General features: G+C 45.0%; 1 protein-coding gene across 1 annotated transcript; it reads right to left on the bottom strand.

The window, feature by feature from the left end:
- Nucleotides 1-1,792: 1,792 nt before the first annotated feature.
- Nucleotides 1,793-23,752, bottom strand: LOC119180150 (uncharacterized). Its single transcript, XM_075888154.1, has 6 exons — nt 23,713-23,752; nt 23,295-23,503; nt 12,410-12,554; nt 10,758-10,892; nt 8,453-8,572; nt 1,793-2,308 (listed from the first exon to the last, which is right to left on the bottom strand). Exons 1-6 carry the CDS (start codon nt 23,750-23,752, stop codon nt 1,896-1,898), a joined length of 1,062 nt encoding a protein of 353 aa, XP_075744269.1. The 3' UTR covers nt 1,793-1,895.
- Nucleotides 23,753-25,076: the final 1,324 nt, after the last annotated feature.

The raw sequence follows: 25,076 nt of genomic DNA, 5'->3' as shown, positions 1-25,076 counted from the left end.
GGTGGGTGCCGAAAAAAGTCTTGGCAAACTGCTCTGTCCTTTTCCGAGATGCCAGAAGTGGTGATGAAGTGTTCAAGATGTTGTGCCATGACTACCCTCTCAACAATTTGATGGGGCAAGCCATGGGCAGCTGTGACAGGTTGGACGAGTCGCCCATTCTCACACTCGAACGCAAAGGCCGAATGTGCCCACAGTGGCCCCAAATGCCGAACAATGTCTGCCAGGTGATGAAGTTGGTGTACGTTAAAAGTGGCTGCTTTCACACCATAAAGTGACTATTTATTTATTTATACATGTACCTACATCGCCCTTACGGGCATTATTGTAGGGGGGAGAACAAGCAAAAGAATACAGTACAGTCGATATACCGAAAAAGATGGTTGCGGATAAAAGGCTGTATCGTTTGAAAGAACATAGTCGTAACAAAGTGAAACAACAAAGTGAAACAACACTGTCATAAATAAGGCATCAAATTGCAAATACAAAGCAAACGTTGAAAGAGAAGAGTGATATTGGTAACACAGGGCAAAAAACAAAAGAAAATAATTAGTACGGAACGTATCAGAAATGTACAGTAATAATTAGTTCAACAAAAAATTGTGCAAATTTTTAACAAAAGATAAGGGAGGCGCAGAGACAACTTCCTCTGGCAAGCCGTTCCACTCATGCGTGGTTCTTGGAAAAAAGGCATATTTGAATGCGTTGATTCTGGAAGTGTATTCACGCAGTTTTAAAGAATGGTCAGTACGGGGTGACACATAGGTAGGTGGCCTTATATACTGATCCTTGTCGATGCCTGTTTTGTTCATGAATATGCTGTAAAATAGGGCCAGTCGTAGGTATTTTCGCCGGTCAGCTAACAGAGGCCATTGCAATCCTGAACGAATGTCAGCTGATCTTATAATAAAGTTATAATTGCTTGCCACAAAGCGTGCTGCGCGTGCCTGTACACGCTCCAGGGCTTCTATATTTGATTTTGTTGAGGGGTCCCAGGCACTGCAGGCATATTCTAATATGGGACGCACATTGGATATGTATCGTGTTTCTTTCAACTTAGTTGGTGCCTGTCTGAAATTGCGCCTGAAAAAAATTAGCACTCGACTAGCCTTTAATGTTAAGTAATTAATATGAGCGTTCCAAGATAGGTTGGCAGAAAAAATGACCCCTAGGTATTTATATTCTGTTTCAACCGGCAAGGTAGCCCCGGCCATGACGTAATTTGAAATCTGAGGCTGTTTTTTGTTCGTAAACCTCACCAATTAACACTTCGACAGATTTAGTGTCATTCTCCATGAATCACACCAAGAAACTATGGAATTCAAGTCATTCTGCAATTGAACGGTGTCCGCTTCAGAGGTAATGTTACTGTAAATGCAGCAATCGTCAGCATGCAATCGAACACGGCTAGAGAGATTGTCGGAGATATCATTTATAAAAATAAGAAAAAGCAGGGGCCCCAAAACTGACCCTTGCGGCACTCCTGACAATACAACGACGCTTGATGAGCACACACCGTCAAGAATCACGCACTGCTGTCTTTCTGAAAGGTACGCCTCAATCCACATGAGAAGGGCATTAGGTATGCCTAGACAATGAAGCTTTTGCAACAACAACACATGTGACACGGAATCGAATGCCTTCTGGAAATCCAGAAATATACAGTCAACCTGAAGGCCTGAGTTAATAGAAGCTGCAATGTCGTGCGTGAACTCGACCAGTTGTGTATCGCACGAGAAACCCGCCCTGAAACCGTGTTGCAATGGGTTTTGTGTTGCTCACATCTTGTAGCAAATTTTGACAGAAGGCGCTCTGAAAATCAGAAATTTTAGCAATCAGGCTTGCGAATGTTTCATATATAAAGCTTTGAGAATGCAGCCACATGTTTTTCTTGGCTCCTATTCTGAATGAGTGTTTGTTGACACCACTGTGAGCATCCATTGGTAGTGATGGGGGTATATGGCGCGCCCTGGGCGGGGTGGCAACAGTGTACATCCGGCCTGTGTGCGGGTAGTGTGTGCGCGGACCACGAAGGAAGAAAGTACTTTACCTGTATAGTCGATCTGCCTGGCTGATATTTCTTCTGTGAGAAAAATGTGCGCAGCCTCCGACAGCTTTGCAAGGTGTCGCCAGTATTCCTGGGGGGTTAGGTCATCTAGGCATGGCAGGGCATAGAACAGAAGCCAATGCTTCCATTCCGAAGCTTTCCAATGAACCCTGTCATCAATGCGGCGTGGCAAGCGTGTGATGCAGTGCGGAGATTGAATACTTAACAGGCGGCTATTCACTTCTCTCACAGAAGACGGATTGCCTGCGTACATAAAATGACACAGGTGTTTTTATGGGAAGCGTTAAAACAAAAAAAACATGTGTCCTCACTTCCATAGATGTAAACCACTGAATTACCTCATATGCTGTATATTGTGGGCATTTGTTACTTGCATCGTCCTCATCCCTGCATGATCACAATCACCATCATCCGCTTGTCTCTTTGTCCTCATTGCCACTCTGGGTCATCATCATCGACATCGTCGGTGTACTGGCTCTGCCCGTTCGTTTTGCGAGGTCTTTTCTCAATTAAACGCCGTCGCAACCAAGACTACCAAGACTTCATACGTGGTGGAGGTGGATTTTCGGTCCTCTTACCTCCCGCAGCCCGCTCTACCCGCTGGAGCTTCGTTCAGGCCGCCGATTGCGCCCACTGTCAGGCAGCATGTCCCAGACCAAGCCTACCGGCGCTGATGTCATCAACCACGCACCGACGCACGCTGCCCCTCCTATTCACATACACGGACATCAGCGGGAACCCCCGCTTTTCGCTGGTCGTCGTGGAGAAGACGTAGAAGACTGGCTCGACGACTACGACCGCGTAAGTGTCGCTAATCAGTGGGACGAGGCCGCCAAACTGCGTTACGTCCCTTTTTATCTGACCGGAGTCGCAAAGACATGGTATTTTAACCACGTCGTTGACCTACCCGACTTACCGTCCAGCAGCAGCTGCGACACGTTTTTGGGACCCCGGACATTCGATCCGCCGTCGCGAAGAGGACACTTGATACTCGCCGACAACATCCCGGTGAATCGTACACTTCATACATCGAGGATGTCCTCGCACTGTGCCGGCGTGTCAATCAATCCATGCCAGAACCGGACAAAGTGCGCCACATATTGAAAGGCATTGGGCCTGTTGCCTTTAATGCACTTGCTGTGCAAAACCCAGCTACCATCGCTGATGTCGTGACGAGATGCCAGCGCCTTGATGCGCTGCACTCCATTCGCCTTCAACCGGACATTGGCGACCACCACTCCACGTCAGATGGCCATCTGCGTGACCTCATCCGGGACATTATACGCGAAGAATTGCGGTCCATGGGCTTCACACCTCCTACACCACGACCTACACAGCCTTCGGGAATGCCCTTACGTGACATCATCAGGAAGGAACTTACATCCCTGACTGGCTGTGCGCCCGTACAGCCACCTGCTTCTCACCCTGTATCCACGTACCCTCAATTTGCTGCCGTGCCTCCCAGCGACGCCCACACGACATTGCCGCGTCCATCCTACGCGTCAGTTGCTGCCGCTCCCCCGGTGAACTACCATTCCGCGCCCCCTGACCATCCGGCCCACCTGACCGCGCTATCTACAGGTGCCCCGAATGCCTTCTATTCCCCACCGTGGCGCTCGTCTTGCCCTGTCTGCTACTACTGTGGCTATCGCGGCCACATATCTCGTTTCTGCCGAAAGCGCCAGCAAGAAGAGCGTCGGAACGACGTGCGTGATCGGGATTTGTACGCCGGGGCGTCTTATCAAGGTTAGCGTTATTCGTCTCCCCCGCACCGTTCTCCATATCCTCCTGCATCGACTGCACCACGAAACAGCCGAAACACGAGACGCCGCTCGCCTTCGCCCTTCCGCCGTTCCACTTCTCCACTTCGGCCCGCCTCATTCACCTCTGATATCCATTCGGAAAACTAAGTGATGCAGTTTGTGGAGGAAAAACTGCATTCGGAATTAGAACTGAAATTCCTCCATCGGGCCCTTGTAACATGGTTTCTGTGGAAGTGGAAGAAGTGCGAGTCGATGCTTTGGTGGACACAGGTGCGACATTGTCCGTGATACGTGCTGATTTGTGTGAACATTTAAGGAAAGTAATGACGCCTTACGATGGCCCCACGTTAGTTGCTGCCCAGGGGAACGTGATTCGCCCTTCCGCGTTTTGTACTGTGCGTGTTTTCATCGACGGCATCCGCCATCATGTCCAGTTTGCTGTCCTGTCCCGCTTCTCTCACCAACTAATTTTAGGGTGGGATTTTCTATCATCTGCTTCCGCGGCGATTTGATGTGGACAACGCGTCGTTCACCTCGCTGACACCGACTACATGCTTGACGACGACAATCAGAAGCCACTTCGTCTGGTCGCTGCGAAAGATATCGAACTGCCGCCACTACAAGAGCAAATTGTCAGCATTACATCCAACGACATCTATCCCGGGGATGTATTGGTCTCACCGTCGCCACTTTGCGTTCGCAAAGGTATAGTTCTTCCGTCCGGTGTCGTTTGTTTTTGCAATGGCTCGGCACTTGTCACCGCTGTCAACTCTACACCGGAGAAGATCTTACTGCCACAGGGCACTACTGTGGCCCGTGTTGCTGACTTCGAGCCTGTATTTGTCACGCCACTTCAGGCCATCGCATCGAAAGAACCTTGCCTCGGTGAGCATGTTTCTTCCTCCGCCTTTACCACCGCTATCAGCAGCGAATGGACATATTCACAGAGGCAGCAGCTGCTCGCATTGTTACAGAAACATGCAAATTCTTTCGATATTTGCTCGTCTAAGCATGGCCGCACTGATACTACAGCGCATCGAATTCAAACTGTTGGGACATCTATCGTACACCGCCGACCCTACCGCGTGTCTCTAACTGAAAGAAAAACTATAGAAGAAAACGTTGCGGACATGCTTAAACGGGAAGTACTCCATCCTTCATCTAGCCCTTGGTCGTCTCTTATTGTTTTGTCCGACAAAAGAATGGCTCTGTGCGTTTTTGCGTGGACTACCGGGCGCTCAATAAGATCACACGCAAGGACGTGTACCCTATGCCACGCATTGACGACGCCCTTGATTCCCTACAAGGCGCGGAATTCTTTTCAAGCATCGACTTGCGTTCTGGGTACTGGCAGATTCCCATGCATGAAAACGATAAGCAGAAAACGGCGTTTGCAACCCCCGACGGGCTATATGAATTCAACGTGATGCCTTTCGGGCTCTGCAACGCACCCGCGACTTTTGAGCGCATTATAGATACCGTGCTGCGCGGTCTGAAATGGAAAAGTTGCCTTTGCTACCTGGACGACATTATTATCTTTTCATCAACGTTTCCTGAGCACGTAGAACGGCTGGATCAAGTTCTGACGTGCCTTGCCGGCGCCGGGCTTCAAATAAACACTAAGAAATGCTCTTTCGCTAGCAAATATATCAAGGTCTTAGGACATGTCGTTAGCAAAGATGGCATCCGGCCCGACCCTGACAAGGTTTCTGCAGTCCTTCACTTTCCACGTCCCGAAAAACCAAAGGAGCTTCGCAGTTTCCTTGGCCTCGCCTCCCATTTTCGCCGGTTTATCCAGAACTTCGCTTCTATTGCTGCTCCATTACACCAACTACTCGCTTCGAACGTCCCCTTCTTTCTGTGGCCTCAAAAATTTCAAACGGCATTCGAGCTGTTGAAGTGGTCACTCACGTCTGAACCTCTGCTCTGCCACTTTGACGAAGCTGCACCGACTATCCTTCATACCGACGCTAGCGGCCTTGGTATAGGAGCCGTTCTTCTACAACGCGACAAGTCTTCCCTAGAGAAAGTTGTTGCATATGCCAGTCGCGTACTCACCCCTGCTGAAAAGAACTACACTATAACTGAGCAAGAGTGTTTGGTTGTGGTTTGGTCGGTCCAGAAGTTCCGTCCCTATCTCCACGGCCGTCACTTCACAATCGTTACGGACCACCATGCCTTATGCTGGCTTTTTACACTGAAGAACTTGTCCGGACGCTTGGGTCGGTGGATACTAAGCTTGCAGGAGTACGAATTTGACATACCTTACAAGTCAGACAGAAAACATCGAGACGCCGATGCTTTATCTCGTTGCCCGCTTCCAACTACGCATATCAGCGTTGGTGAGAACTCAACCGCCACATCTACCAAAGTTCATACGCTCGCATCAATAACGCAACCCTTTTCGGACGACCAGGCAACATTTATCTCCCACCAGCGGTCCGATTCATACTGCAGACGCATGATGGACCACCTTTCGGGAGTTTCTCATCCACCAAACGTGCGACTCCGTCGTCAACTCCTGCACTTTAAGCTGGACAATGGGGTTCTCTACCGCTACGTCTACCACCCTGACGGTCAGCGCCGGGTTCCTGTACTGCCACGCTCTCTTCGACTTCAGGTGCTCGAAGCCTTCCACGACGACTTGACTGCTGGTCATCTTGGTTTTAAAAAAACTCTTGACCGCATTCGATGTCGTTATTACTGGCCTGGCCTTTCTTCTAGTGTAGCGTGGTACGTCGGTTCCTGCTACCCATGCCAGCGTCGTAAACTCCCCCCGTCTGCACCTGCTGGACCTCTACAGCCACTTACGTGCCCGTCAATGCCTTTCGAGGTTGTAGGTGTTGACTTTTACGGGCCTCTCCCCGTCACATCTGCTGGCAAACGATGGGTAGTGACCGCCGTGCACCACCTGACACGATACGCTGAGACTTCCTCTGTTATTACAGGCTCAGCTGTGGAAGTTGCAGACTTTATTCTTCACGCCATAATCCTGCGTCATGGGGCTCCTCGTGTACTGCTAAGTGATCGCGGCAAAGTGAACCTGTCACAAATAATAAATGAAGTACTGCGCGCTTCTGGAACTACTCACAAGACAGCTTCAAGCTACCACCCTCAGACAAATGGTCTCACAGAAAGATTTCACCGAACCCTTGCAGACATGATAGCCGTTTACGTCCAACCCGACCACAAAAACTGGGATACTCTTCTACCATTCCTGACATTCTCTTACAACACCGCCGTTCAGCGAACAACTTGCTACTCACCGTTTTATCTCGTGTACGGACGCACCCCGACTACCTATCTCGAAGTCTCTTTCTTTAGCAGCCATGGGAATTCATGTCAGTCTTCTAGCGAAGAATACATTTCCCGCCTGGCCCAGGCTCGCCATCAGGCTCGCATCAATACTGAAGCGAGACAGCACGAGCGGAAGATCACTTATGACGAATCCCACCACGTTGTGTCTTTCCAACCTGGTGACGAGGTGCTGCTTTTGACACCTATTCGCACTCCTGGTCTCTGTGACAAATTCCAACCACGCTTCATCGGGCCATACATTGTTTTAGAACAGACTTCGCCGGTTAATTTTCGTGTGACACCACTCGTCGCCCCAACAGACCGCCGCTACCGCAACACAGAGATTTTCTACGTTTGTCGCATGAAACTTTCCACGCGACGTTCCCCGTCACTTTGACTTACGGTGCCCAGGGTGTCCGCTTTCAAGTGGGGGGAATTAGTGTGGGCATTTGTTACTTGCATCGTCCTCATCCTTGCATGATCACAATCACCATCATCCGCTTGTCTCTTTGTCCTCATTGCCACTCTGGGTCATCATCATCGTCATCGTCTGTGTACTGGCTCTGCCCGTTCGTTTTACGAGGTCTTTCCTCAATTAAACACTGTCGCAACCAAGACTACCAAGACTTCATAATATTCATTCTTATTATATTGTATAGTTCAATCAGTATGGTTTCTGTAAATACCAAAAACATTTGCATTCAATATTCGGGCTCCACCTGACGATACCACCAGTTCCAGTCATCTGTATAGAGGTGAGCACGATGTCATTTCTGTCGTGTTACTGCGTTTGTTGTATCAATTGAATGAAACATAATACCATGTCTTCATAAGAACAGCACTCAATATAAAAGTATGTGACGGATAATAGCGATGGCAGCCAGCATTGTTTATACATGTGCAGTTTATATAGTGCTAAAATCATCAGATATATAACTGTAGGGGACGCTGCTCATAAGATTCATTTATTGCATACCACATAATATTCCTTGCAATTACTACTAAAACAGACTGGATTGCTAATCAGCTTTCTCTTTTTATAAATAATATATATTTAGTTGTCTCTTGTCTTATACATTTGTTTTTGCTTGTCTTGATGTACTACTAAAAATTATTGCTGTTTCCTTTTTTTATCATATAACTGCTTTTTATTACATATTTATTACAGCTTTTATTAAATTTGCAACAGTGGGATTACCCACTGAACTTGTCTCATTCAAAACTTTTACTTCACAGAAGAGACTTCTATGGTTGTTTGCTGTAATTTATGTTTTGCTTAAAAATCGCATGTCTATGAGGGATAAAACGAAATCTAAACAGTACATACCTACGTAAACTCTTTCTGAACAGCTAGTGGTGCTGAAAAAGACTTCGGTGATCTGCCTTGTCACTCCCAGCAGAACGCAGTGCATATATTCTGCACTTATCTCCTTGCCAAGGTTGAAACCTGTATAGATTATATGAAACATACACATAAAGTATGAAGGACTACTGATAATGATGCTCTCATCAAAAGCCATCTGACGTGCATCACATGCCTTACAGAGGCCCTGAAACACTTTTTTAAGTAACCGTGAAATGAATTCACTGGAAGAGCTTAATGCCTCATGAATTCAATGCCGCAAAAAGTTTTCGAATCGGTCCAGTGCGAGTGGAGCTACAAATACTTGTATGCTGAAATTGCTTTCTCTCTTCTCTCACCCCGATGAAAGCACTGGAAGCTAAGCAAGAAGGATTGACAGGGGTAAAAAACAAACGTTGCGCGCCTCGTGACTGCGACAATTTTTTTTTTCGTATGCAGGGATTTTTCAGTGACGGTGTGTGCACGCGTGGACAAGTCGAGGCCTCCCGTGGCGATTTCTGTAACGATTGAGCATGCCATCTTCAAATTAGCCAATGCCTAATAGATGGGCTTTGAGTGATGTTTGAGCGTCTTGTGTAATTTGTCAAGAAAAAGCAATTTTTGGCTGACTGATAATTTATTGTGAATTTCAGGCCACGTGTTGCGCTATAATTGGCTCGCGTGTTGTCAGGAGCCTCTATTACCAATCAGCAGTGTTTTCTGACCATGCTCAAAAAGTGTTGCAGGGCCCCTTTAAGCTAGTTGGCCTGACTGCATACATCTGATTGGTTCTACATCACTATAGCTTGCGCTATCCTAGATATTTTCACGTAGCCACATGGTTTGCAACAATATAAAAGAAGAGTGTGTGTTTGTTTGCTCAACTAACTTTTGCATGGGGATACATTTGTAGTATTTGCAGTAGGGTAACACACACTGCATTATGAACCAACTAGCCTCATTTATCATATTACCTTTTGCACCACTCAACACATCTGTATACTTTATTTGATACGGTACCTTAACGAGTGTTTTATTTTGCCGTAGTTTCATCCCTTTGTATTGCTGGAGTGCTGCGTGTGCTTTCTTTCGCCTGCGTCCTTGTCTGTTTTTTGTGCTATATTCCACTACATTCATTCCCACTAGGTCAGCTTTCCTTTGTGGTAAAGTTATTGTTATTGTCCTATATTGACCATGCATTTACTAAATGGGGATACATATAAATTGTGTACAATACCATCTGTAGTAGTGACGGTGCTAGGATAAAAATTTTACTAAGTGTGTCATGCTGTGCTTGAAGGTTATCTAGTAAATGAAAGTTCTTTAGGATAGATTATCCGCCGTAAACTCCCATGTTCTGGTTGTTATACATTCTAATTAAACGGTCATCAGGGAAGGGAAGGTGTGTCAATACAGACAAAAAGGACTAGACTAAAAATGCCAGTTTTTCCCACTTCTGTCTGTGCTCACTTGCCCTGCCATGTTTGAAAATATATCCTTACGCACTCTGAACATTGTGTTGCAGTGAGAAATTTCCCTAGGCATATAGGTGATCGACTTAGTATGGTATATCTTAGTAGACCTACATGTTTTGTGCAGACCTAAGTTACACCCTAATTGACCATGATTCATGCAGGATACCAAGTTCAAGTGAAACTGAACATTGATCAGTATTATTAGTGGTTAGAGGTAGAACATGTGATATCTGAAATACTCCAGCCCAATTAATTATATGGTCTGTGTTTACAATACTTAGCTTATAAAGAAGCAATGCCTGGTTCACGCTGTCAAATGCTTCTAAAACATACTCTGTAACCTGTTTCTTAATCCAACCTAAACTGGCATGCAGGCTCTTAGTGAAGAGGATGATGGCACTCATAAAAAAATTAGCTATATATGTGTTGCATAAGTTTAAAGTTATTCAAAAGTGCACCTTCGAAAATATAGTACCTACGCAAAACATCCCATGAGCTTATTGTAATTCCTGAAGCAATGTTCCTCAAGCAATATAGAAAATAAAAGTGATATGTGTGTTTTACATGACTCCTCTGTATTAACAGATGTCTAAATAAATACCCTCAGTGGAAATTTTTATTTGAGTGCAACCCAAAAAGCAGTTAAATTGGACTTCATATCACAGTACCTAGTGATAATATCAACATAACTTACATCTTAGTGCTCATCCTATGGCTTCTGCTACGACAACTGATGATACCTACTGAGGCACTCTCTTACAAAGTGCAACAAAAAAAATTAGTTACTCTGTACCAATATGTTCGTCTACTCTTACCGTCAAGGCTCATCAAAGCTGATGGCCCCTTTATGCCATTCACTGTACTTTGGGTAGCCTGTGCAATGTGCATATCTCTTACAACTTGGCTATGTGTCCTTGCCTCTGCTGGTGGAACAATGTAGCGCATGCCACCTAAAAATAAAAAAAGTGAAACCTCCTTTCACATTTGCAGAGCCACTGCCGTAACAAATATATTTGATGATAACCAAAGCATTCAGAAATAATCCTGCTTATAAAATCAGATTGCCTTCATTTTGCTACCTGTATTGAAGTGCAAACATTTATGAAAGTTGCCATTACACTTGCCCCTTACATATCCATAGTATTTCAAAAAGCATCAGTGCAGCTTTTAAGAGTTGCTACATATTCCAGCTTGCCTTTAATGACTACATGAAGCCGCTGCATTTTAAAACATATCTGCACAAATGTAGCTATGTGAAAACAAAAATTACATCTCTCTCACAAGGACTCTTGGCAGTGGCCGGAATTCCTTTCTGGCAGGACTGTTCACAACACAATGCAGAAAATCAAAATTTCTTTACCACGACACACAAATGAACTGAACATTTTAGTGGCATTCCTAATGACAAATTATACTGGCATAAATATGTATTTACTACAAAAATAAGAATGCCAAAGGAGAATCTCTCGCATGAACTTACAATATAATGGGTTAGCACCAGGATGACCGTCACTACGCATAAATTGTTATCCTCATTGCATGATATGCACAAAGTAAGCACAACCAAATTAACATGCTCACAGAATGCCCATTCTTCTTTTCATGCATGTATACTGCTGTGTGAACAACCACTTGTGCACAGCATGAAAGATTGACAGATGCTGAGAATGCTGCAGCTCAGAGGAATTCTTTATGCAGTGTGGTTCACACAATCAAATTATGCATGCTTGATAATCCAGATCACTTTTTTCTATAGTTTTTTTCTAACTTTTAGAAGTCTGTGGCATTTCCTCTTTAAAGACGGGTGCACACAATGCTGAACCAATGGGCCCGTGATCCAGACTGACATCAGGAGCCAAACAAGTCATATTATTGCAAGTGTCAAATACTGAAGCAAGACAACTCCAGAATCTGGCTGCATGCTTCCCAGTGTCACAAAATCAGCAGGCAGCTGCCAACATTAAATAGCGTATTCTTAGCTCGAAATTCTGGTGCTAATCACAGTCTTGTCCACCAGGTTATTAATCACTTCTACTGAAGTTTTTTTTTGTAATTGTATGTGTTCTCATTGGTCAGCACACAGTTTATGAAGCAAATTTTTCACCATGACAGCTTGCACAATGATCGGATATTCAGATTTTGACATAAGCAGAGTGGGTGTGAGGAACCTGATTAATAAAACAGTGAAATGTCTCCATAAATAATATTCTAAGATAGGCTACACAAGTGTACTTTATGACACAAAATTTGTATTAATCATGATGTATGCTATTATTGTATTGATAGTTGCTACTGCTTTGTAGGTCTTTATTCAGGCCACACATTATTGCTCTAGCGTATCCGACTTGACAATAAGCATCGACTTCGTTGCTATTGAAAATTTTCAATTGTAGACACCTCCGAAACACAATAGCCATACTACTGTAACATTTATGAAAGTAATAATTAAAGTACATGCATATCTTACCATCTTTGTGTGTTGCCACTGTAAGGCACCGTGGGCAGCCATGCAAGCCGTTGAATTGCACCATATTTAGAACGGCAGCACGTGCCGGTGCATCCACAGCACAGCACAGCACAAATACTCGTGAATGATGCACCTTTGATTGTGTCTTCCAAAAAATTGGTTCCATATTATTTACCTAGACAAAACACCTGCTCAGAAAGGGCTGCATATTGGGGTGAGAATTCTCAAACCAAAGTCCTATTAAAATGGGATTTTGCATCGGTGTGGCAGGTGGCACACGGATGCGAAATTGTGGCCTCTCCAAGTGTTCATTCACTAACACTTGGAGAGGCCACACAGAAGTCTTGGTTGATTTCAATACTGGACTGCCATCTGTACCTATTGTCAAAGTCAAGTCGTCATCGCCCATGTTTTCGTCTAAACAGAGTTCATCAAAGCAGGCAGCACTTGTAATATCTGTCACTGCATTTTTGTGTCGCTCACTTATTTTCGACAACCCTTCTTTCAGGCTTTCTCTTGTCTGGTCAATGAGATGTTTAAGCTGGCTTCTTATATTGAGCGTGACAAAAAACGACGCCCTTTCGTGTATTTTGGAGACACTTTCTTTAGTGCGGCAGACAGTGCACATAGCATCACCATCGTCTACAGTCAACAAAGCCTGACACTTATGACAAGTATAGCAGTATGTAACTAATTCATTTTTCTCTGTTGCCCACGGTTTCCTAAAATTATATTTGCTTTTTGGCAATGTGTCAACACCATCTTTGTTATTTGCAAGCTTAGCCAGGTCGCCCAATGCTGTCCATGTCAAGCCATGGGAGATTGCAAACGACATGGCCATGGCAGCAGCCCCTGCTTTTGATGTGCCGAGGTTAGGGTGCTTTTCTGAGCTTAATTTCCCAAATGCTGTGGCCAGTATTTCGCCTTCGCTGTTGTGCGGTGGCGCTCTGCCGTCATCAGACGCTGTGGAGTCCGGATCTTCTACTTTATCGGAGAACTGTGCTTCCTCGAGGGTAGGTGACGGTTCACGTGTCACATGGTCGCTTGAGCACTGGCTAGTGCTGGAGCACTGTGCATCATCCGCGCACGTAGGCGACTCTGCTTCATCAAAAGCAGGCGATGGCTCACGCGGCACATGGGCGCTAGAGCGCTGGCCTGCGCTGGAGGATGGCGTGTTATCCGCGCACATGGACGACGCTGCTTCATCAAAGCTCTCTTGCAGACTTTGCGCATTTTTTCTTCAGTCTGTAAAACGTCGTTTTTGGCACACCGAATTCTTGGCTGTGGTGCAAGTACTCCTTGCGCGATTTTTTCGTTGGAGGCGTCGCCATGGTGATGCTAGGCTAGGCTAGCGGACACGTCTAGTGCACATAGCTGCTACAAAAACCGCCAAGCCTAAGCTTTGCCGATCTGGACTAAACGCACGTCGCCATCGGCGGGGCTAGACTAACAAACACGTAAAGTGTGCTGCTACAGAAAACGCCAAGTGTTCGCCAAGATCCAAACGCACTGAGAAACTGAAGTAACCCTTTATGCGCAGCTAACGACATGCATCACTGCGACTTCACTGCACGAACTACACAGGCTGGAGCGCTTACATATATAGGATTAAATTTTTTTTACTTACGTGCTTACAAAATGTTGATCATTTATTTTAAGAGACAAATTAAATATTATAACACGACTGAACGGCTGCATCGCGCTCGTGTCGAAGAAAAATGGGTCGCAGCTCGATCACAGCAAGAACCAGAGATTGCGCGAAAATCGTTTGGAAATTGCTCTGGGCAACTGGAGCAATGTCGAGGCTTTAAGTTTCATTTGTACAAAGAACTGCACATGACTTATCTTTCTGAAATACAATAAACAAGGGAAATGATCGACTGTCGGTAAAAAATTCTGTAGATCCCATGCATGAAACTGGAAATCGATGTTATGCCATAGCTAGAAAAGGGGACTGTGTTGTAATTTTTTTGTAGAGGGAGATGTTACGAAATGACGCTAAAGATATGCAAACATGTTGTATGCACAGACAGTTGAACAGTCACATATGTTTTGTATAACCGGATTACAGTTGCGTAATCATGCCAACATCAAAATCGGCATTATATTAACAACAGAAGTGGTATGCTGATGTCTAGCGATAGTGCAAGCGAGAATGGTAGACCTCGACAGTGAAAGTGGTATAGGTGTACACTGGTGCTACATCAGCCAACTTTGAGTGGACGGCACCTAACTATACAACTGACGTTAACCCCTGTGCTGTATCATAAAAATATTCGTTTATAAAATTTGGCAGCACGTACTGCAACCACAATTGACGTTGAGCTGTTCCGAGAACTAGCGTAGCTCTGTGCTAGAATACTTGAATACCACGCAAAATGCTTAGGTTTCATCCATATCTGCCGGGACCTTGACATTTATTGCTTGCATTTTTCGGGTCAACGCAACCGATGTATGCTTTTTCTTAACACTCTTGCGTTAAAATTACTGCTGTTATCTGCGTATTCCTGTGCACATGAGTTCGATTTTTAGCATATCTAGCTTTCTTAATTTTTGGTGTTATCAAGTTCGGTATTCTGATAATTCGTCGTTTTCATTTTAGGCGTTTTGAATGACATGCAGTAAAAATACATCACACACCATATTTTAACAAAGTGAAATGAACGGATTGCGTGAAGGACACTGCAATTATCTTTAACGAAATGCTTGATATATTTGGTAAAATAACAAGCTTTTGAAATCATCTGATAGAAATTAAGTGCATAATAGCAGCAGAAGCATCTACGAGCAGCAGTACCGAACAAAGATTTTTGGTCGCTTAAGGCTGCGGTATAATAATCGATGATATGTATGAACGATTGCGCTAATTTAGGCTTGCATTGGTGCACCCTGGGCGCAGTAACTTTATGCACTAACTCTGGCTAACGCTGACGGTAATTCCAGCACACGTATCCAGGCATGCCTATTGTTGCTGCAAGGAACTCACCCCATGGCTGCATGCAGGTAAATTTATGCTAATTGGTAACTTTTGTAAACGATCAACTGAAGGCGATAATAAAAAAAATAGTTTGAACTTCATCATGGAATTTTGTTAATTTGTGGTTCAATCAGTATCTATTTCAATAAAGATGAATTTTGTCGCGCTGCAGTGAAGGTGAACTTGCTTTATAGCTAAATATATATGCTACACCAATGAGTTATATATTTAACTGGTGTAGCATTCGTAATATTGTGCATAGTGTACTGGTACGTATCGATATTATTACTAGTAATATTTGATTCTGTCCAACCAGCTGGTGAAACTATATACAAAAACATGCGAAACGAGAAGTGATGATCGATGTAGAGCTTTTAATTTAATACAAGATCGACGACGTAGGTACCGAGTAATAATAATCAAGTCTTGTTGAAGGTTGGCGCTTTAACGTCGTCCAAGTGCTTGCATTGCCACCATATCTTAAGTATGACCTTTATTAATTGTCTGAGCAGTCACCATGGATCCAGTGAATCATGAAACATTCTCGTCCTGCGCTTTGTTCAATTCCCATAGCTCCCTCTCTTATTTTGTGTCTCTGTTTTTTGCACTTTGAAGACGGGCTGGGAGATGCACGAACGTAACATATTTATGTTCGATTAAAAGGTCTGGGTGACCCTGCAGCATTCTCAATTAAGTTCACCCGTTGTCCTGTCCTCCAAGCTGTCAAACGGGTGCCGCGCAGTGTCATTTCAACAGTAATTTTATTGTGTGTGACCGAAGGGAAGAATGAAATTTTAAAGGCTCGTTTTTCTTTGATCAGGTGTATTGCTGGTGAATGGCCCATTGACACTAGGTGCGGATGGCACGGTCGAGAAATGTCATGCACGATCATTGAGAATTGATCGCGAAGAATTTTTCTTTTCTTAATGCTGCACTTCAAATCACCACGCATATGTTGGTCACACTTACATATGCGTAACAAATGCGCTGATGAAAATGGAGAAAGAAAAACGTGATGGCTGCGTTGTTGATTTCACGTAAATAAATCCGAAACTATGATCAACTAGTCTACAAACTTACGATGTAACAAGAACACATAATTCATCCTACTACCTACAAAAAATAAATTGCACTGCACATTCTTTTTTGATTAAAAGTTAACGCAAATACACACGTGACAAAAAAAGAGAAAGTGTTGTTTTTAGCGCCATCTATATTCACAGTGCAGTGCCGAGGTTTTGTGTGTAGTGTTCGCGTTATCGAAGTTATGGTTCCACGTGTGTAGTACTTTTACTTAAATGTTCGTCCTGTTGTGAGTTATACTGTTGTTCTGTGTATAGACTGCACACTGTAAGCATGTTTGAGTGTGTGCAATATACGGAAGACAAGGAGCGGGCTGTGCTCCCTGTGTCGTTGATGGAAGATTTTATTCCACGCAACGCGCAAGATTTCAACAAGGACACAATAGTGCTGGCCTACTGGGCTAACGAGGACGGCATGGCGAGAACTTTTATCCAGCCACGGTCACTGCTCTAGCAGGTAAGCCTATGTAAACTACTTGCCCGAAGGGAGCGATTTCCACATTTAACGAAAGCTTTGAGCCGAGTGGCGGGTTCAAGCACGCCATCGACCATCATGTTTTTGCATTTCGTCTGCATTATTAATACGATGTGTCTAAAGGTAGTACGTCAGACGTACACAAACACTAAAAGCTAAAGGTACGTCTGACGTACGCGAAACAGAGAGCCTAAAGAGCCTAAAGATACGTCGGACGCGTATACATGTAACCAGGTGCAAAAAAATGCGTTGGACGTCGCGCTTTCTCGCGAGCTTGCACTCAAGTGACTCCAAATTAGACCAGCCTGTCGCGCCCGTCCATCGTTTGTTCACACGATTGATCTCCTGGACCCACGAAAGCGCGGATAAGGGAGTCTAAAGATACGTCGGTCGTTGCACTTTGTCACCTATTTAAGCTTGGTTATAGCACTTGATTGAACAAACAAGCAAAGAAAAAACAAAGCGGGCTCACGCGCGCTTGTTAGTTTCTGAGAGATGGTCGCAGTTGCGGTTGGCACCGAGTGAGGTGGCACCCAGAATGGCTTCTGCAAACTCAACTGGCTACATGAACACAGAAAACGGCATGCTCAGAAAACTACGTTCAAAAGAGGCCCTAGGGGTTGGTATGATCGCCTCTCGGAGGTTGCAACTATAAACGTGACCCCCCCCCCCAAAAAAAAGCACTGCAGAGGCAAACTTCATTTATTTATTGACTACCTGCATCGCCTTTGCAGGCATTACAGCAGGGGGGGGGGGGGGTATATTTCACTAGATCAAATTGTCATTCAATTATACACACAAAGCATAGTAAAAATCACAATTTCATGGAATTTCCACAATATTCGATCAAAGAGCATTCTACGCGCTCGCAGTTCTACAAAAAAAATGAATAACGAAAAGTATCACCTTTAAAAAAATTTCAAGGCAGACGGGGCAGAAAAAGCAATAAGGGGCAGACTCGCGCAGAAGTGCGGGTCTGCCCCTTCTTCCCATTCAAAATATCAGCTAGGAGAGAACGCTCGCAAGGATTGTGGCAGCTAGCACAAACTTGTGACGCAGATGGCAATTCGTCTTTGCACGAAAACTGAAGGCGCATTTCGCGTGTGGTGGGGAGGCGACATGAGACATACTTTAAAATTGTTGATATAAAAGCCTAGACAAATCTATCTGACAAGTTATAACATTTTCAATTTTGTCACTAGTCCCTTTAGAAGGCGTTCACACCGGTGACTGACATAAGTCTGCGACTGGCAACACCAACTGTGACGCTGTTCGTCAACCTTGCGATGCTTAAAGTTTTCAGTTGTCATCGGCAGTGCTCACTCGGCTCGTTCCTTGTTGGACTTATGCAAACTGGTACGCAGTAGCCACGACCTACCCTGCGACTGGTGTGTCCCACTACATCGCGACAACCGATGTATCTTCAAGGCTCGCGGTGACGAGTGCGTCTGATGCACAGTACCTTCAACTTTTCGGATTCACGCACACCCGACGTATCTTTGGACTCGCGGGTTTGCGTACGTCTGATGTACCTTGCGCTTTTAGTATTTGGGTACGTCTGACAGACCCAGCGTTATTAATATCTCAAGCTGTTAATAAACCTTGGAGAGGTCCACCACACTCCACACACTACGGGAATTTATGTAATGGGCGATAGCCAACGAAAAGCTGCGTACATTGCCTTGTTTGTCTTTGAGGTCATTGAAGTCATTCACATAATGACATCTAATTCACTATATATGTCACATTTTCAGTGCATGTATGCACATGTTCAATCTGGTATATGTTCATGTACAAGCTACAAATGTATGGCTGTTTTGCACATGAAAAAGAGAGAAGTGGCGAAGGTTAGTTAGTTATGTTGGGTTTTGTGGTGCAAGAGCAACTAAGGCTATGCTGCGCCAGACTCATGGTGAGAATACTTACAGTGGACAGGGCTATGACAATGACTCTGAAATGTCTTGATGGCGATGACATATGGGATATGATGAGCGGTGAAGCGTGGCTGTATAAAGGCCTAAAAGGATTGGCTTCGTAAACGCGTGAAGTATATATCTCTTCTAAGATTATGTGTGTGATGCTCGGGGTGGTCAATGCTTATGGTTGGTGCATGAGGTTATATTAAACCGTAACGGCTTTTACATAGCACTAATGCCATACCTGTGTCCTTATACCTAAGGGCTGGGAGGCAAGTGCCTCGTTGTAAATTCCAGCTGCAGCAGATGCCTCTCCGAAGAGGCTGTGCTACGAGTCACATCAGTCGAGTTTTGCTATGTCTAGCAGTAGCATAGTTTAGTGTAGTTATACGTCGTTCAGAAGTTGTGCTTCATTTAAAAAGCTGATCACATCAGCTATGGGTATTAGAGCGTCATCGCCCAAGAGTAGCATTGGATGAAAGGGAATATTTAACCAGTAAAACATACGGAAATGTTTTTCTCTTAATGTTTCCATAAGTGGGCAAGCTATTAAAATGTGCATTACAGTTAGTTGCTCCTGACACTTTTCGCATGTTGGGGCTTCTTCGTCTGCCAATAGATAGTTATGTATGATGTGCGTATGACCTATTCGTAGTCGACATATAACTACTTCGATAAAACGTGCTTGATGAAGACAGGTCTTTCATTCACCAAGAGCAGGTTTAATTAGGTGAAGTTTGTTGTTTTGTTGTGATTTCCATTCCTGCTGCCAGTGAAAGGTGGTGGCCCGGCGAACAGCTTGATTCCCATCTCTGGCAGGTATGTTGGTTTTTGACTCGCGCATCTCTTTTGCTGTTGCAGCTAGTTGGTCTGCCCTTTCATTGCCTGGGATCCCGACATGACTCGGGACCCAACAGTGGTGTATGGTGTGGTCATCAGGTGTGTGGGATAGCATGTTTAAAATATCACCTATGAATGGCTCATACTGAGATTTATAATTGAGACTTTTCAGCGCCCTTAATGAGTCTGTAAATATTACAGCTTCTTTATGTTTTGAGCTTATAATGTATCGTACTGCCATCCATAACGCATAGCAGTCAGCGGTGTAGATGGATACGAACTGTGGTAGTCTAGTTATTTGCTCGTGTGTTGCTCCTACCACGCTGCTTCCAACATAGGCAGATGTCTTCGAACCATCAGTATAAAATTCTTCGTAAGTGTTCTACATTTGTTGGAATGTAAGGAATTCTTGTAGTATCTGTTCACGTGGGGTGTTTTTTTATATGTGTGAGTGAAAAATCTAAAAATTTGGAGAAATCACTCCATTGGGCCTAACTGGGTGGCCTCCTAGCGATGGAGAGTGCTTCGTTAGGAACATTTAGGGCGTGAAATGTTTCTTCAAATCTTAGTATTAGTGGCTTAATTACGTTTGGTTTGTTGGCGTAATGTTGTCGTAAGTCACAGCGTGTGACAATACTGTGGCATATATGATCTGGTGAAGAACGAACTCTAAGGACATACGTGAGCATTAGTTTCGTTCTCCTATATTCCAAGGATGGTACGTTACTTTCGGCGTATGAGCTCGAAATAGGTGAGGTTCGATAGGCACCTGTTGCGAGATGTAACCCTTTGTTATGGACAGGGTCTAGGCGCTTAAGGTACGAGTCTCTTGCTGAACCGTAGATTATACTACCGTAGTCTAATTTGCTGCGTACTAAATAGCGGTAGATAAGCAGGAGGCACCTACGGTCGGAACCCCAGTGCTTTCGGGACAAGACTTTGAGGACATTGAGGGCGCTGTTGGATTTCACATTGATATTATTAATGTCTGGAAGAAAATTGAGCTTTTTATCAAACACGACCCCCAGAAACATTTGTTCTTGTTTTATTGGCAATACTGTTTCATTTATTTTGAGTACGGGGTCTGGTTGTAAGCCTCGTTTCTGGGAGAACGCTACAGCAACCGTCTTTTCCTCAGAAAACGGGAAGCCGTTTTTGTTGGCCCATTGTGTCAGCTTGTTTAGTGCTATTTGAATCTGTCGCTCGCACGTCGCCATGTTAGATGACCGGTACGCTATTTGGAGATCATCCACATATAGTGAGTGCATAAGAGTAGATGGTATGACCTGGTTCACAGAGTTCATTTTGACGACAAAGAGAGTTGCGCTTAAGACACAGCCCTGCGGCACACCGTTCTCTTGAGTAAAATTTCTGAAATTGTGGTACCCAACCTAACCTGAAAAGTTCAGTTCAATAGCAAGTCGGACAAGCAGTTGAGCATCCTTCCGCAAATTCTAAGATCTGCCAGGTCTCCTAAGATACCGTACTTCCACGTTGTGTCATATGCCTTTTCAAGATCGAAAAATACTGCTAAGCAGTGCTGCTTGTACAGGAAAGCTTCTCGTACTGTATGTTCAAGGCGTACGAGGTGATCGGTGGTGGAGCATCCTTTCTTGTAACCACATTGGTGGACATCTATCAAGTTATCGGTTTCTGGGATGTAAGTTAGCGTAATATTAATAACGCTTTCGTAGGATTTCGCCAGACAACTTGTAAGTGCTATGGGCCTGTAGCTTGTTGGTAATGTAGGGTTTTTTCCGGCTTTGAGAAATGGAATTATGATGGCTTTTTTTCACTCTGTTAGCATTCTGCCAGTGATCCAAATAGCGTTAAAGAAGTGCAGCAATGCCTTCACCGCTTCCTTAGACAAATGGGCGAGCATTTGGTAATGTATTTTGTCTGGGCCAGGTGCTGTTTTTTACCTTGAGAAAGCACTCTGTTAATTTTCTGCAGTGTTAAGGGGAAGTTGTATGATCTGTCGTGATAACCTGTAATAGGAAGCTTTTGTTTTTCTTTAGATTGTTTATGTTTAAGGAAAGCTGCCGAATAGTTTGCTTAGCTCGAAATAGCGCAAAAGTGCTGCGCTAGTAGGTCTGCCTGTTCGCCTAAAGTTGTCTGGACGCCAGGGGTTGAGAGAATTGGGATGGTATATGAACTGTAGTTGCCGTTCAACTTGTGCACCTGATCCCACATTTTTTTAGACGTGATGGAACTCTTAATGGATGAAATTAACTTTTTCCACGAGAGTTTTTCAGCCTGCCTGCGAATAAATCTTGCCTTTGCTTTCGCCTTTTTAAATGCTATGAGGTTCTCTCCTGAAGGATATTTACGAAAAATGCCCCACTCCTTGTGTTGCATTTTTTTAGCTTGTGTGCACTCTTTTGTCCACCAGGGTTTAAGTTTTTTCTTTATAATGCCGGAGGATCGTCGTATAGTTTTTTCGGCTGCCGCAAGTATGCAGGCGGTGACTGTCTCGTTCATTTCCTCTATGCTTAGGCCATCAAGCATCTCTTTTTCTAGGGCAGCTTTTTCAGTTAACAGCGGCCAGTCTGCCAGATGTCGTTTCCAACACGGTGGTCGGGATTGAGTGGTGGGGAGGGTTTGTGTTAATTTTATGAGAGCAGGCATATGGTCACTGCCGTATACATTATCTATCACGCTCCACTTTAGGTCGCAAAAAAGCGAAGGTGAGCACAGCGCTAAATCTAAGCAGCTAGTTTCTGCCGTGCTTGAGGAGCAGTAGGTGACGCTACCAGTATTTACAAGACATACGTTATTGTTCAGAATAAAATTATCGAGGATTTGTCCTCTGGTGTCAGTTGTACTGCTTCCCCAAAGCATTCCGTGCGCGTTAAAATTCTCTGCAATAACAAACGGTTCAGACAGTTGGTCCAAAATATTCTCTATATCTTTAGTTGAAAAATGCGTGTGTGGGAGGATATAAATGGAACATATTGTGATAGTTTTGTGAGCTAAAATGGTAACGGCCACGGCCTCGATGTGACTGTTGATGGTGATCTCTCTCACTGCAATACCACTTTTGACGACAAGAGCCACGCCGCCGGATAACCGGCTAGCGTGGACGCGATCGCGTCGTACTACGGTAAAACCGCTGAGGAAGTTGGTATGTTTTTCTCCCAGATTGGTCTCTTGTAAGCACATAGCCATTGGAGAGAGACTACTTAGCAAATCTTTTATGTCACCTATGTTGTGGATGAGTTCTCTACAATTCCAATGGAGAAGAAAAGCCATTTTGGGCAGTGAACTTGAGCGGAAAAGTGGAGTAAGAATTGATTTGTTGGCGATAAAACGTTGGTGACACGTGTGTTATACTAAAGTCAAAACAGAATGGTACCATAACCTTTCAGGTTATGGAAAACGAAACTTTTTACAGGGCTTTTTGGAGGCCCCGTTTTTGTCTTTTGTTTTTTTTGGAGCTGTCGAGAGAAACTCGCCGCTCCTTCGGCGCTGCAGATGCCGTTTGACTGGCGGTTGTGCCCATAGCTTCATGAGAAGCGTTGGACCGTCGCTCTGCCGAGCGATCCCTGGGCGTTGTAGGCTTCGGCTCAAGATACGAAGCCTTCAAACCCTCTACACCGTACGTCGACGGGGCTCCCGCAGTCTGCCCGTTGCCTTGGCTCGTGCCAATGCATGTCAATGCCTGTGGTGGGGCCTTGTTGACTAAGGCCGGAGCAACCTTGGCTGCTCCCGCTGTAGGGGCTAGTGGCGGTCGCTCCAGCACGCTGTGCGTAGCTTGGGCGGCCACCTGATGCTGTCGTGGTGCTGCCCCCTGTTGCACCACTCCTGCAAATGATTTTGTTGCATAGTAAGGGGAGACCCGATGCCTTGCTTCGCGGAAACTGATGTTGTGGATGACTTTGATGGTAATAATTTCTTTTTCTTTTTTCCATGCTTTGCAGGATCTAGAGTACGCCGCGTGTTCCCCATCGCAGTTCGCCCAGTGGGGTTCGGCCTTGCAGTCATCATCTGCAGAGTGGCCTGTGATACCACACCATGCACAGGTAAGCTGTCCACGGCAACTCTGAGAAGCATGTCCGAATCTTTGGCACTTGAAGCAGCGCCGCGGATTCGGAATGTAGGGTCTCACAGATAGTTTTAGGTAGCCGGTAACTAATTCATGCGGTAGTGTGGAGCACCCGAAGGTCACAATTATGTGCTTAGTTGGAGTTTCTTTGTTTTCTCTTCTCACTACGATACGCTGTACGTGAATGACATTTTCGTCCTTGCAGCCAGCCAGAAGCTCATCATTTGTTAAGTCTTTTAGGTCATCGTCTGACACAACGCCTTTGACAGCGTTCATCGTTCGGTGCGCAGAGACGGTTACGGGCTTGTCCCCAAATGCTACTAATTTTTCTAGTTTCTGAAACTGTGTCTTGTCTTTAACTTCTACCAGCAAGTCTCCACTTGCCATCTTTGTAGCCTTATAGCCAGTTCCGATAGTCTCGGTTAGGCACCTGGACACGAAGAATGGGGAGATGTTGCGAGCTTTTTTGTCCGAGCTTTCGCAATGAATAACGTGGTACTTAGAGAAATGGTCTTGTTTTTCCGAAATCGGCATTACGTTTCCTTCGGTGCGCCACCTTTTGAAGGGGCGATCAATGGAGAAGGGGTTTCGTGATCCCATAAAAAAGTGCAGTTCGTTCAGTAATTGCGCCTACCACCCACCACGGAGCCCAAGAAGGGGACGTGGCAGAACATGTAAACATGTCTGCACAACGCCAGTAGTACGCCACTTCCATAACCTAATATATCTACCCAAGTTTGGATATTTACACCAGGTTAACCATTGGCGCCAGGAAAAATTGGAAGTAAAATGAAGTAGGGAGAAGACAGGACAGATAAATAGTGAGAGATAAAGACGAAGATGTAGAGAGAGAGAGAGATAGGAAAAGGCGACTGCCGATTTCCCCTGGGTGGGTCAGCCAAGGGGTGCCCTCTACGTGAAGCCGGGGCCGAAGGGGTGTGTAGCCTCTGCCGGGGGGCCTTAAAGGTCCAATCACCCGGCGTTGGCTCAACCCCCAGGATCCCCTTTTCCCCGGACACGGCTCAGCCACGCACGGCTAGGCGTGAGAGGGAGCCGAAACACCCCCCGTTAGCTCGGGTCCGTGGTGTCGCTACACACCAAACGCCTACTTGCGCAGGCGCCCCTGCGGGGGAAGTGGCGAAGGGTAGTGCAAATTTTCTAATGTTTATTCAGTAAACACTGCAATGAAATTTATAAGCATATACATGCGCAGCATGCTAGACACACGAGTGCATACCCACCCTACTCACAACCTGTGATCCAAGAATCTGCTCTGTGCCTATGAAAGAAACAATGATACATAAGGAGCCTCATGCCATTATTTGAAATTCT

The sequence above is a fragment of the Rhipicephalus microplus genome, chromosome 3 (genome assembly GCF_043290135.1).
Source record: "Rhipicephalus microplus isolate Deutch F79 chromosome 3, USDA_Rmic, whole genome shotgun sequence".
NCBI classification, from domain to species: domain Eukaryota; kingdom Metazoa; phylum Arthropoda; class Arachnida; order Ixodida; family Ixodidae; genus Rhipicephalus; species Rhipicephalus microplus.
This window is presented reverse-complemented; position numbering and strand designations above follow the sequence as displayed.

Coding starts and splice junctions, on each gene's coding strand:
- LOC119180150 (XM_075888154.1), bottom strand. CDS start 23,752: ATGCTTCTCAGAGTTGCCGTGGACAGCTTACCTGTGCATG. Junction 10,893..12,409: donor AGTGGCAACACACAAAGATG/GTAAGATATGCA, acceptor TTTTATTTTTAG/GTGGCATGCGCTACATTGTT. Junction 2,309..8,452: donor TTCAGAAAGAGTTTACGTAG/GTATGTACTGTT, acceptor TTATGTACGCAG/GCAATCCGTCTTCTGTGAGA.